At 43.0% G+C, this 12,653-nt stretch overlaps 1 protein-coding gene and 1 long non-coding RNA gene across 2 annotated transcripts; one reads left to right on the forward strand and one right to left on the reverse strand.

Annotated features, from left to right (window-relative positions):
* Window positions 1-1,281: 1,281 nt before the first annotated feature.
* Window positions 1,282-5,354, reverse strand: LOC147610746 (uncharacterized). Its single transcript, XR_015263872.1, has 3 exons — window positions 4,922-5,354; window positions 4,482-4,835; window positions 1,282-4,378 (listed from the first exon to the last, which is right to left on the reverse strand). It is a non-coding gene; the product is annotated as an uncharacterized LOC147610746 (long non-coding RNA).
* Window positions 5,355-7,643: 2,289 nt separating this feature from the next.
* On the forward strand, window positions 7,644-10,104 carry LOC147610747 (cyclin-U4-1-like). Its single transcript, XM_086785219.1, has 2 exons — window positions 7,644-9,373; window positions 9,516-10,104. Exons 1-2 carry the CDS (start codon window positions 8,931-8,933, stop codon window positions 9,790-9,792), a joined length of 720 nt encoding a protein of 239 aa, XP_086641345.1. The 5' UTR covers window positions 7,644-8,930; the 3' UTR covers window positions 9,793-10,104.
* The last annotated feature ends 2,549 nt before the right edge of the window (window positions 10,105-12,653 follow it).

Below are 12,653 nucleotides of genomic sequence, written 5' to 3' on the forward strand. Positions count from 1 at the left end.
TTTAATTGGTGGCAATGGTTCAGCCTGTTAATCATTTCCTTTCTTTTTATAAAAATTTGCACGATTTTACCCAACGCACTTCACCCTTTAGGGGAGGGGAGGGGAGGGGAGGGGTGAATCAAGATTCAAATTCTGTCCCATGAACAGAAAAGCCTAGAGCTCTTGTGAGATCTCTACCCTGTTGGGCTGTTGTCCCACTCCTACTTTCTTGTGAGCTAAGTTTGCTAACCCTTTGCTTTCTTGCTCTTGAAGGTATATAGCATGACATGATAGAATATCATCACAGGTACCATCTCGTAGTGTTATCAACGCCATGGTTATAAAGACTGTTAGACCGGTCACCAGGAGGATGGAGGGGAGTGCTGGGAGTGCCACGTGGAGAGTCGAGACGGATGGTAGCCTGGGCCTCACGGGTCATGACTCATGGCCCATGTGAGGGAGGGGCTCATGGGTGTGTGTGGGTGGGGTAGGCGGTCCAACTGTACGCAGTGCGCGCGTGACAGACTAGCTAAAAGAGCTAGCTGTCATACTTTAGGGAGGCAAAGACGCAGGCATTGCTGGCGCGTTGGCCGCCGCTGTGTATGTCTGGAGGTGTATTCAAGATTCTACATCTCCTGCATAAAAGGTCCAAAAGTCGTGGTAGCTGTGGCTCGTGCGTGGCGTGACTCAGCAGGCCTTAAATTTGAAGCCTGAGGTAAGGCTTCACTGAAAAAAAAAATAATGAAGCCTTGAGGTCGACTAATGGGCTTCATTGAAAAAAAAATGAAGCCTTGAGGTCGACTAATGGGCTTCAAATTGAAGCCTTACAAACGATTTTGGGACTCTTTCTCTCTCTCTCTCTCTCTAACACGTACGCACACCTCACACCCAAGCTAAAAATAGATGTAAAGTACAAGGAGATCCATAATCAAATAATATATTTCTCTCTCTCACACATACACACACCACATGCATGTACTAACACACATACACACGCTCAAAAGAGATGTAAAGAACATGTAGATCTAAAATCAAATAATACAATAGACTCCTACATTATAGGATAAAGAGTTTATGAGCATTTCACAATTTTCATCAATAGTCAAACCTTGGAAACATAAAAAATGAAAGAAGCTCATAACTTATGATGGAAGTTGAAAGCTAAACAAACATAAGAGGGAACATTTATCCTCTTCTTAATGGTTTCACAATATACAAAGAGTAAATTTTACTTGGGTGCATCATCAAACCTGGCATGTTTTGCTTTCACAAGCTCCCAAACATTATACACTTCCTCCCAGTTAATGCATGTAGAATCTGGCGGCCCAAGTAATGACACTCTCATGAGTGCTTCTAAAGTTTCAACTTTCAAGCATTGACGTCGGTTGCTCTTGATGAGGTTTTGCTTAGAAAAACCCCTTTCACAAGGCACTGATGAAATGGGAAGCACTAAAATTGCTTGCCATAATCTCACCATGTTAGGAAAGGTATCACATTGTGAAGTACAAGAGAAGACTTGCCATGCATCCTTGAAAGGCATTCCACCACATCCAATATACAACCTGCTCACAAACTTTGAAAGCTCCTTTTTGCATCCCTCCACATCTACCACTTTGTCTCCAAGTTTGGTTATCAGCCTTGACAACCAAATACGAGTTATATCCTCTCTAGTTTTATCATCACGAGGATAATACACGGGACTAAATAATTTAGTCGCATTAAAAAAATACATGTCTGGAAACCTGTCCATTAACGCAATCAATCACCTTTTGCACAAATTCTTTTGCCATAACAATACATGCATCCAAAGTGCCATCTGTCACATCCAACGCATTACCATCCTTGTCTTTTCCAGGCATACAATGATACAAAAGCACATGCACATAATCTTTTCCATCATGATTTGTGTGATGTAGCATACCATCTCGAGTTCTTTCCATGAACTCTTTTACATACCATCTCGAGTTCTTTCCATTTGTGTGATGTAGCATACCATCTGGAGTTTCTTTCCATGAACTCTTTTACATATTTGGTATCTTTGCCAAACTCTGTACCCAAAAACTTTGTTTTGAGTGAGGATATTGTTTTCTCAATGTAGGTGGTAAAAGAAGAGATATCAATTGTTTCTTTTTGTTGAAACTCTTTATTAAGAGCATCCAAGTCACAAAGTACATCTGCAAGCATGTGTATCCAAAATAAAACTTTGTAGACTCGAAGCTTATCATACCAACCTTTGGCATCTTCTTGCCAAAAACTCAATACAGCAGGAAGCAACTTTGTTAATCATTTCATAACAATGCCTATAGCAAGCCATCTTATCTCATGGATTTGTAAAACCTCTAACACATGAATATTCATTTCACGCAGGAGATTTTCAAACTTCTTATGCCTCACACTAGAGGCACTAATCCATGAGTACACTTTGTTTGCAATTTTATCAATGTGTGACAAGCATGGAAAGCACTTAGTTGCATTAAGAACTGCTAATGCCTCCCTGTGCGCAACACAGTGCACACTGAGAATATGTGGTACAACTCCTGCAAGCTTAGCAACAAGACCATCCCGACATCCAAGCATAGAGCTATCACCATCAGTAGATATACCTACTAAACGTTGCAAATCAAGTCCAACATGAGAAAGTGCATTTATGATTAGATTAAATTTTGTTTTTGCACATCCATCCACAACCACAAGAAGTCTCATAAACTCCACTTTACATATTTCCATGCCTTCATTGCCCAAGAATGCAACATAGATGATCAAGTGTTTCTCTAGCCCCCTATCTATGGTCTCATCAACCATGAGAGCATAGAATGGGCTTGACAAGAGTTCACGCATATGTAAATCACATAAATATTTAGAGATGGGAAAAATGAACTCTTTGTCTACCATAGTGTTGGTGTAAGTACTAAACAATTTTTTGGGTGACATATTGTTAACTTCCAAATCATGTGCAAGTTCACATAATGCTTCAAACTTCATAATTGCAAGATCTTGTTTTGCAATAAAATAAGCCAATTTCATGTATTCTATAACACGATTTTTGGATTTACCTTTCATTACATTAATATGTTTGGGCATCTTAATATTGTTTTCATTACACATCTCAAGCGGGAAAAGCCATGCTCTTTAGAGAGGTGATGCTTATAAATAGCACCAAGCTGAATGATTTTACAACCCTTTCCTCTATCTCAAGGACCCTTTGCTCTATACTTTTCACACCACTTGCATTCATACGCTCTTTCTCTCCAGCTACAACAAGTTTCAAAAATTTGTAGGTACCTTCCCATTCTTTTCTATACTTACGAATAGATGGCTTTTTCGTTGAGGACTCTCCTGTGTTTATCTCTGCTGATGGAAGTGATGTTTCGGTTAATCCAAACATTTCCCGGCATCTCATCCTCTCTATCCTCAATCTCCTCATTACCCACATCATCATCACTACAATTAGGCGTTCCAAACAATGCAAACTCCCACTCCCTCCTTGATATACTTGGGGTACATGATGTAGCTTGAGTGAGTTTTAGCTTTAGGTTGTACTTTAGGAGTAGATTTAGCTTGAGTTTTAACTTTAGGTTGTACTTTAGGAGTAGATTTAGCTTGAGCTTGAGCTTTTGGTGGACCTCTAGGTAAGCGTAGCACTTGGAAGAGTAAAGGTTGATTCATTACTAGTTCACTAACATTAAGAAAAGTCTATTTAGTATGTGTACTTAGTCACTAATATGAAACTTCATTCTAAGTGGGCTAAGTTCATATAATCACAAGTGAACATTTTAACATAAACGTTTAAATATGCAATACATGGTAATAGATCACTTACTTGGCCAATCCAAGTTTCCTTTCTTGATGCGTATGTCGTATGGCGAGATTACCAACACCAAGAGCTCTTCCAAATCGTCCTTAACTTCATTTACATGACAATATAAAACAAATATAATTGAGATATTTTATCGAAATTACCACTCTCTTTCTCTCTCATACACACACGCATGCGCGCGCGCGCGCGCACACACACACACACACACATATCTCTATGTATGCACACACACACACACACATATCTCTATGTATGCACACATTATAAACACATTGGTAATTTATGAGAGCTCTCTCATGCAAGCAACTTATAGCTTTGCAATGAAGCAATCCAAGAGGCCAGTGGCCCATAAGAGTTGCTCGAAAAAGAAGCAGGGTCGGATGCGAGTCTCATTGGGCCGGTGTATTGCGAGTAGCCGAACTCCTCAGCAAATTGTTGAAGAAAGTGAGGAAGAAGAGGATGGTTGAGGCAGGAGGCCATGGGACTCCTAATCAAAGAGGACACCTCACTACAGAAAATGATACCGCCCTTGTCATGCACAGCCTACACCACCTTCCTCCATGCCTCCACTTGCTCCTCCGCCTAGATGCCGAGAGAATGACGGAATTTGATTAATTAAGTAAAACATTAGGATAAATTATTTTTATCTGCTTAAAGTAGTACACTTGATTATCCATCTACTTACCCCGTTAGTTCCTTTTTGTGCAACTGCAGCCCGCTCGACACTTGTTGATCAGCAAGCCACCCGAGGTTGCCCTATCAACGAGTCTCAATGGGCCGGTGATAGGTGTATTGCAAGTAGGGTCGGATGCGAGTCTCAATGGGCCGGTGTATTGCGAGTAGTCAAACTCCTCAGCAAATTGTTGAAGCAAGTGAGCGAGAAGAGGATGGTTGAAGCAGGCCACATGACTCCTAACCAAAGAGGACACCTCACTACAAAAAATGATGCCACCCTTGTCAATGGTCATGCATAGCCTGCACCACCTTCCTCCATGCCTCCACTTGCTCCTCCACCCAAATGCCGAGAGAATGACAGAACCTGATTAATGAAGTAAAACAATTCGACATTAGGAGAAATTATTTTTATCTGCTTAAAGTAGTACACTTGATTATCCATCTACTTACCTAGTTCCTTCTTGTGCAATTGCAGCGGCCAGCCCCCTTGCTGATCAGCAAGCCGCCCGGTGTTGCCTTGTCGGCGTAGTATTCGTCGATGTGGGCAAGCTGAGGAACATAGTTTAATAAATAAAGAGCTCGGCAGTGGTTAACCAGAGGTTGCTGCTAACATGGTACACGTAACACCAGTCACGACTCACGACTCTAATATATTCAACAAGCAAATATAATCAGAACCGACAAGCTTAATAACGCTAGCACCAAGCAATTGTTATTAGCCATGACACAATCAAAGGAGAATTATCAAGGCACAAAACTTGTGGGAGCCTGGAGGCCACGGGAGACCTTGATCACATAAGTTTTATCACCAACAAGGACAGGTAGAGACGATGTGACTCTGTGAGTGAACGATGCAAAGGCGGCTTAATATTTAAAGAGCTTGGATTGGAGGGGGGTCAGACTTCAGCGGATGAGGAAGGGGAGAGCGCCGAAGAGATAAGGTTTTGGTGCGCCTCGCACCCAGTGCAATGCGCCAGCTGGATTCACTAAATCGTATCTACTGAAGTCTGATTCTTAAAACCTTAGTAATTTAGGTGGAGGTATTGTTATAATTTATAGCATTATGTATATACTATATTATATATATGTTATATATTTTTTAAGCCTTAGTAATTTAAGTGGGCTTCATTTTGAAGTCTTGTAGAAAATTTTGGGCTTCACGATTGAAGCTTTTATAATAATATTGGGCTTCATTTTGAAGCCCTACATTGCCATTGAAGCCCAAGATGGGCTTCAAATTTAAGCACTCGGCGTGAGGCTGCTCTAATTCCAAAAAGAAGGCACTTGTTAATGCCTAAACCAAAAGTCGAACGGATGAAAGGACTAGTGATTTGCAGTAGATTTGGTGACTTTAGTGATTGTCACAATGGGTGGGAGCCCTCTACGTATCCGACGGCAACAATGTGGGCGGGGCAGGTGGAGGGGACGGGCGAGCGGGTGGTCTGACGGCACCAGTGTGGGCGGGACGGGTGGCGGCGGCGAGCGCAATAGGTCGGTGAATGGGGATAGGACTCTGTCAAGGGCGAATTTGGTGACATTAGTGATTGTCACAATGGCAAGTGTAGTGATTGTCTCAATGGCAAGTGATCAGTGGGAGCCATCTCGGTATCCGACGGAAACGATGTGGGCGTGCCATCTAGGTATCCGACGGAAACAATGTGGGCGTACCAGCAGTGCGGTAGAGCAATTGGTGAAGCGTGTGTGTTTGGTACAAATAAAAATCTCGTATTAAAAAAAAACAATGTGGGCGGGGCAGGTGGAGGGGACGGGCGAGCGGGTGGATCTGACGGCACCAGTGTGTGCGCCGGGCGGGACGGGTGGCGGCGGCGAGCGCAATAGGTCGGTGATGGGGATAGGACTCTGTCAAGGGTCAATTTATCTTCGCCTAAGGGTAAGATTAATGTCTAGCCAGATAATATTAATAGGTGGAACTTGGAAGTTGGAAGAGTATATAAACCCCCAAAAAGAAACTCTTGAGTCTTGAGTGAATTTATGGAGGGCAGGTGGTTGCAATCAATCAATCAATCAGCAATGCTAGCGCCTATTCAGTACTCACCGCTGTTGTTGGAGCTGGACTATCATCTACAGTTGCGGTTAAAACTACACAGTTTCCTCGTGCTGCTCCAGCTGTATATTTGTAGTCTCCAGCTGGGTAAAAGGAGGTTGATCCATCTAAGGATAATAAAGTTTTCCTTGCTACACTACGCTCAGAGTAGCTGCTGAATCCCATTATTATGGTTTTTATCGAAAATGCGGTACCTAAAGAGGCTTTATTAGCTGTTATCGACCTCTCTGCCGGCGACGGCGTGGTTCCCGAGCTGTCCTCGGCGTGTGCGTCGCAGAGAAATTCACAAGAATTTGCTCATTTTTGCTGATGATAGATGAGAGAGAGCCTCGCGAGTCGCGGGGAAAAAGTTTTTCGTTGAAAAAAGTGTAAAATCTTATTTTAATTTACAACCTGTCAAAATATTTGCAAATTACAAATTTATGTTTTCGTAATGTTAGAGAGAGAGAGAGAGAGAGAGAGAGAGGGTATTTTGTAAAGCACGCCGAGACGTGCAAAATTGCTGTCTAGAGACTAGGGCTGTGGCCGCATGTGCAGCAGCAATTTACCAGCAACATTCTCAATTTCTCGTTACTAAATTTACCACATAAATGGCTCATGTGTACACTATAATAATATATTCTTTTCACCCTTGGAATTCACCTCTAACGGAATTTCTGAACAAAATTGCTCCTCAAGAGATCAATATATTCACCATACTAAGGATTAAATTATTGTGATAGATCCTACATAACCTTAGTCAAAAACTCTTTCTAATTCACCATTGATACTGATGATCATGAAGCATTTGTATCACCTATGAGAATTTCACCCCAGTTGTGTGAAAGAAGGTTAAATTTTCTCATAAGTTCTGCACGACCCGGAATCAAGTTTGATAAATTGATGCAAGGGGACGATTCCCGGACGAAAGTGAAAGTTACAAATTGCATATTTCCTTACAGTTCTCCAGAAGCCATCGTTATTGCCTTGAAATTGAATAGGTGAATTTTGTACGCGAATTTAATATCTTGGCAATACATGATACATCATAGATGATCATACCATCTATGTGAGGACTGGTACCTACCAAAAGGATCCTATAGCAAGGACTCAGGACTCGGAGCAATCAAAAGGCCGGTAGTAGCTAGGCAGCAGTGCAGCACATGGGCCAGACTCCAGACAGAGCTCTTCACGCTCCCAAGAAAGCACCAAACAGGGGCTTCTTTTATCAGAAGCCACCGGTTTCTCGTGGTGGCTGTACATATGCTAACAGACGCCCCCTTAGCCCCCTATATAGCATATAGGCCATAGGGTGCAGCTATACACACACGGTGACACACACACACACACACACAGCACGGTGCGCACTCAACTTACAAGCTAGACTCTAGAGTCTAGAGCTCACCTGCTGCAAGGGGGGTGCAAGTTGCAACAACAGGCTATCCACAACATGAGACGTCACATGGTGGTGCACTTTCCAACACTTACACGGCGTTTTTCATAGTAGGCTCCTCTGCTTACACATCCAACAATCGGTACGTTCTGCCTCCCATTGGCTCCCCTCCGCCCTCCCCCTCTGTCTCGTCTCCTTTGCATGCACATACAACGGCACCCCTAGGCTGTAGCATCTCTACTTCCTAACTCTCCAATCCCTGAGCCCTCTTGCTAAAATTGGGCTATCACCACCGAATTTTCACCATTGCTTTGGGGCCATTACCTTTAAATTCTCTCATTTTTCTTGGCCTTATACCCGGTTGAAGCAACAATTACAGCCAATTTCTCTCTCTCTCTCTCTCTCTCTCTCTCTCTCTCTCCCCCCCAACCAGTTGCTACCCTCTCGTTTGCAATCCCCAAGATTGATCCCCAGTTCCCACTATCGATTCTATTTGCGCACATAGCTTCCTTCTCCTTTGATAGAGCCGTACCCATTTATGCCCCGAGCAGTGAGCATTTGTCTCGATCTTTTTGTCTTGCTTTGCAAACCCACAAAAAAAAAACATTTCGTTGATTCATATTTGGTTCCTCTCCCTATACTACTACTCTCTGTGTCTGTGTGTGTGTGTTTTCCCCCTCCAAAAATCAGCTGCAACAAGTACACAATCTTCTCCGTCGATCTTCGATCTGTAACCACAACTTGTAGATCCCACCCATCCAGATTGCCCTATGCATCTGGTCCATAGACATCCTTTATTCATTGTGCCTCTGCTGCATTGCACATCACATCGCCCTTGTGTGGTGCCAGGTACACTAGTTCCACGAAGTTAATCGCCGCAGTACATCAGTTTGGCCACTTGCCTTGCCAATACTATTGGTCTTTGTGGAAGGTACATTGCCCATACTGTCCACCGGCCATGGCTTGACAAGCCATCAAGGTTATCAAGGTAAAGAGTTGCACAGAAGCGTCCTCTATTTGACATGGCAGAGATCGTGAGTATACCCAGCCCGAAGAGCAAAACCACCCAAGGGACCATCCAAGGTGACCTGTACACGGAGCTGGACAGGAAGAGCGGGGAATTTGGGGCACCCCACGACAGCCCACGCGTTCTGTCCGTCTTATCGTCCCTTCTGGAGAGGATGGTGGCCAAGAATGATAGGTATGTGGGACAAGTGGGGCAGGCTTTGAGCCCTCAGCACAGACTCACTGTGTTCCATGGGCTAAGGGCCCCTTCTATAAGTGTGGAGAAGTATGTGGAGAGGATTTTTAAATATGCACACTGCAGCCCTTCTTGCTTTGTGGTAGCGTATGCGTATCTGGACAGGTTCATCCACCAGCAACCTGGGCTGCCTATCACCTCTCTAAACGTCCACCGCCTGCTTATAACCAGCGTCATGGTGGCTGCCAAGTTCTTAGACGATGCGTATGTACTTAATTATGCATTAATTTCTTTGTTAATTGGCATCTGGGGAATTAATTTCTAAGTGTGTGTAGGATCGCTCTCTTTTGTGTACATTCCGTGTTTTCTAGCTAACAGTTATTTCGATTTTCTGTCTTTAATTTAGGTACTACAACAACGCTTATTATGCCAAGGTGGGCGGGGTGAGCCCTTGCGAGATGAACAGGCTGGAGTTAGAGTTTCTATTTAGGCTGGGCTTCCGGCTGCACGTGACGGTTCAGGTGTTTGATAGCTACTGTTCGCATCTTGAGAGGGAGGTGGCGGGGTATCAGGTGGAGAGGGCGTTGCAGGTCGGCCACTGCATCGGCGCCGCCCAGGAAGCGGCCAGTGTCGAGCAGCAGAGCAACTACGTGGCCATTAACATCCTAGAGTCCGTGTCCTGATCCGGACACAATGCGGACATATTCTTGAGTCTGCATCTGTGTACATGGTACAGACCCGGTTGTCCATGAGCCTCTGCCGCGGCCCGCACCCTCTCAAATCCTACGCAATGATGTGAAATCGGGCTGATTTTGAAGAGGGCAGCGCAGGCGTAGCCAAGCACCATAGTGAGAGATCATAAGAGGGCCCCTAGTATGTACAGTCTCAACGTAGAATGTACCGTAAAAGGTCGGAGCTAGTAACTTTTGTAGTGCATGCTTGGAAATGTGTATAATTTTAAGGTGTTCAAGACTCATTGCCAATTTCGGTCTCAATAATATCTGTCTCTCTCACGCATGTACACACACGGTCACAGCGTGGGTTTTAACTTCTCTCTTTGTCACTGAATCATGACTACTAAAGCAACCTTACTTTAGATCCAAGTTCAATAATTTCTCAAGTTCAATAATTTCTCAAAAGTGTCAACTACTTTGTGCGCACACACAGTGGGCTCTCTCTCTCTCTATATATCGAATTATTAAAGTAAACACTACGCTAGATCCAAGTTCAATTATTTACAGGGAGGGGGAGTCCCAATGTGGGCGTAGTGTGTGTTACAAGTCTCGAAATTTTCCCCACAATTGCGTTCAATATGCTTCAACAAGCAAATCTCACAATCTTAGCCTTCTTCTAATGGATAAACAAATACCTCTTTCATAATCAGATTTATCAAAGTCTGTAGGAATATGCTCTTTAATTAGGTGGGTGTATCAAAATTCGCTGCATCTTGCGTCAGTGCACGCATGCTCGCGTGCTGCGACATGTAACGTTGAGAGGGGCAGACGGCCTTCGTTCGGGACAGGATTTTGTACGTGTGCTTCCGTACGTCCGATACTGCAGCGAAAGAGTTATCTTTTAGTGTCTTAAAATTGAAATTTGAGATTCTAGCAAAGAGGGGAAACAGAGAGAGATAAAGTCACAAAGAGGAAGTCTATGAAATCCAGAATGTTTAATCGTCTACAACAAAAAAAGGTAGGTTTTGATCAATTTTAGTAAACACGGCAATCATACAAGGTCACAAAAGAGGAAACTGTTAGTTCCGAAAATGCCAGTCTTACGGGAAGACAAGGCAAAGGTCAGGGCTCAAATAGGAAGGTACAACCTAGAAAGGATCTGTTATTATTGCAAAGGTGGCGGGTCGTATCAGTAGATATTACAGGGTCAGTTGGAGAGACTAGCCAATTGGGTGTAAATGGGGTATAGATGTGGTACCAATTGGCACAATTGCAAGAAAAGAAGTTGGAGATACTAGCAATGACAAGGTCACAAGAAGAAAAGTTGGAAGATATTAGCAATGACAAGGTCACAAAAGTTCCAAAAAAAGCCAATAAAATAAAACTGTCAGCTCCAAGAATATTGGTAGTGACAAGGTCACAAAAAGCAAAGCTAGAAGTTCCAAAAAAGCTGATGGGTACAATTGCAAGAAGAAAAGCCGAAGATATTGGTAGTGACAAGGTCACAAGAGGCAAAACTATTAGTTCCAAAAAAGCTGGTAAAGAAGAAAAGTAAAGCAATGGGAAGACAAGGCAAGAGAAAGGGTGGAGAGCATGAGGATAGTGCAAGAAGCCCAAGGTTCGATAGAGTAGACCTAGAGTGAGGTTACTAGCAAGAACAAAGGAAAGACCATAGCAACTGAAGTTAACTAGCCAAGTTAGGTGAGAGGAGTCGAGAAAACCTAAGTGTGGCAGCTAGAAGAGATAAAGGAAAGACCAAAGTAGTCGAAGGTAGCCAGAAAAGTTAGCCAAAGTAGTATGCAGTTAACTAGATGAACACATAAGATGTACATGACACCTCATAATTCCCAGTGGTAGCATCATTGAGAAATGAAGAAGACACCCTTAAGTGTGGCAGCTAGAAGAGATAAAGAAAAGGCCAAAGTAGTCGAAGATAGCTCGCAAAGTTAGCCAAAGTAGTATGCGGTTAACTAGATGAACACATAAGATGTACATGACACCTCATAATTCCTAGCAGTAGCATCATTGAGAAACGAAGAAGACACCCTGGGAAGCTTGGAAGTTGCTGCTGCACGATACAACATAGTGCCACTAGCCACTGCAAATAAGGGCAATGAAGATACTAGCAAAGGCCAAAGCAGAGTACGATCTATAGAATGAATTGAAGAGCATGAAACAACTGAACATAACATTGAGCCAATTGTTGTTGCTGGTCTTAGTTCCTAACTACCAAAAGCAACTTTGGCTAGGTTACTGGTTAGTCTGAAGAAGAGAAATCTGTAACATAAAAATTGATAGTAGAATATAAAAACCATAAGCAAAAAAAGTCTGGAGGTAAACAACATGTATTAGGCGAAATATGGACTCTCATTTTTGCCCCTTACGGATTTGCACACCTCCTCTCTCTAGAAAAATGGACTCATGGTGAATTTTTCACAAATCAACTTAGAAGTGAGCGGAGTTTGGAAATTTGGAATCTACTCTTCAATAGCTTTCCAATGATATATAGCACGATGGGCAATTTTGCATATTAAGGAAGTCCCCAAATTGGTGATGATGTGGCATGTTACAATGATATATAGCACGATGGGAAATTTTGCATGTTACAATGATATATAGCACGATGGACAATTGCATGCCATGTCATCACCAATTTGGGGACTTCCTTAATATGCAAAGTTGCCCATCGTGCTATATATCATTGGAAAGCTATCAAAGAGTAGATTCCAAATTTCCAAACTCCGCTCACTTCTGAGTTGATTTGTAAAAAATTCACCATGAGTCCATTTTTCTAGAGAGAGGAGGTGTGGAAATCCTTAAGGGGCAAAAATGAGAGTCCATATTTCGCCTAATGGTCCCACAGGTGAGAG

The sequence above is a fragment of the Cibotium barometz genome, chromosome 48 (assembly GCF_041138505.1).
Source record: "Cibotium barometz isolate CiBa-2024 chromosome 48, ASM4113850v1, whole genome shotgun sequence".
NCBI lineage: Eukaryota > Viridiplantae > Streptophyta > Polypodiopsida > Cyatheales > Cibotiaceae > Cibotium > Cibotium barometz.

Bases quoted from the DNA above. Each gene is read 5' to 3' on its own strand.
- LOC147610747 (XM_086785219.1), top strand. From the start codon at position 8,931: ATGGCAGAGATCGTGAGTATACCCAGCCCGAAGAGCAAAACCACCCAA. The intron at 9,374-9,515 runs GTATGTACTTAA...TCTTTAATTTAG, and splicing joins GCCAAGTTCTTAGACGATGC to GTACTACAACAACGCTTATT.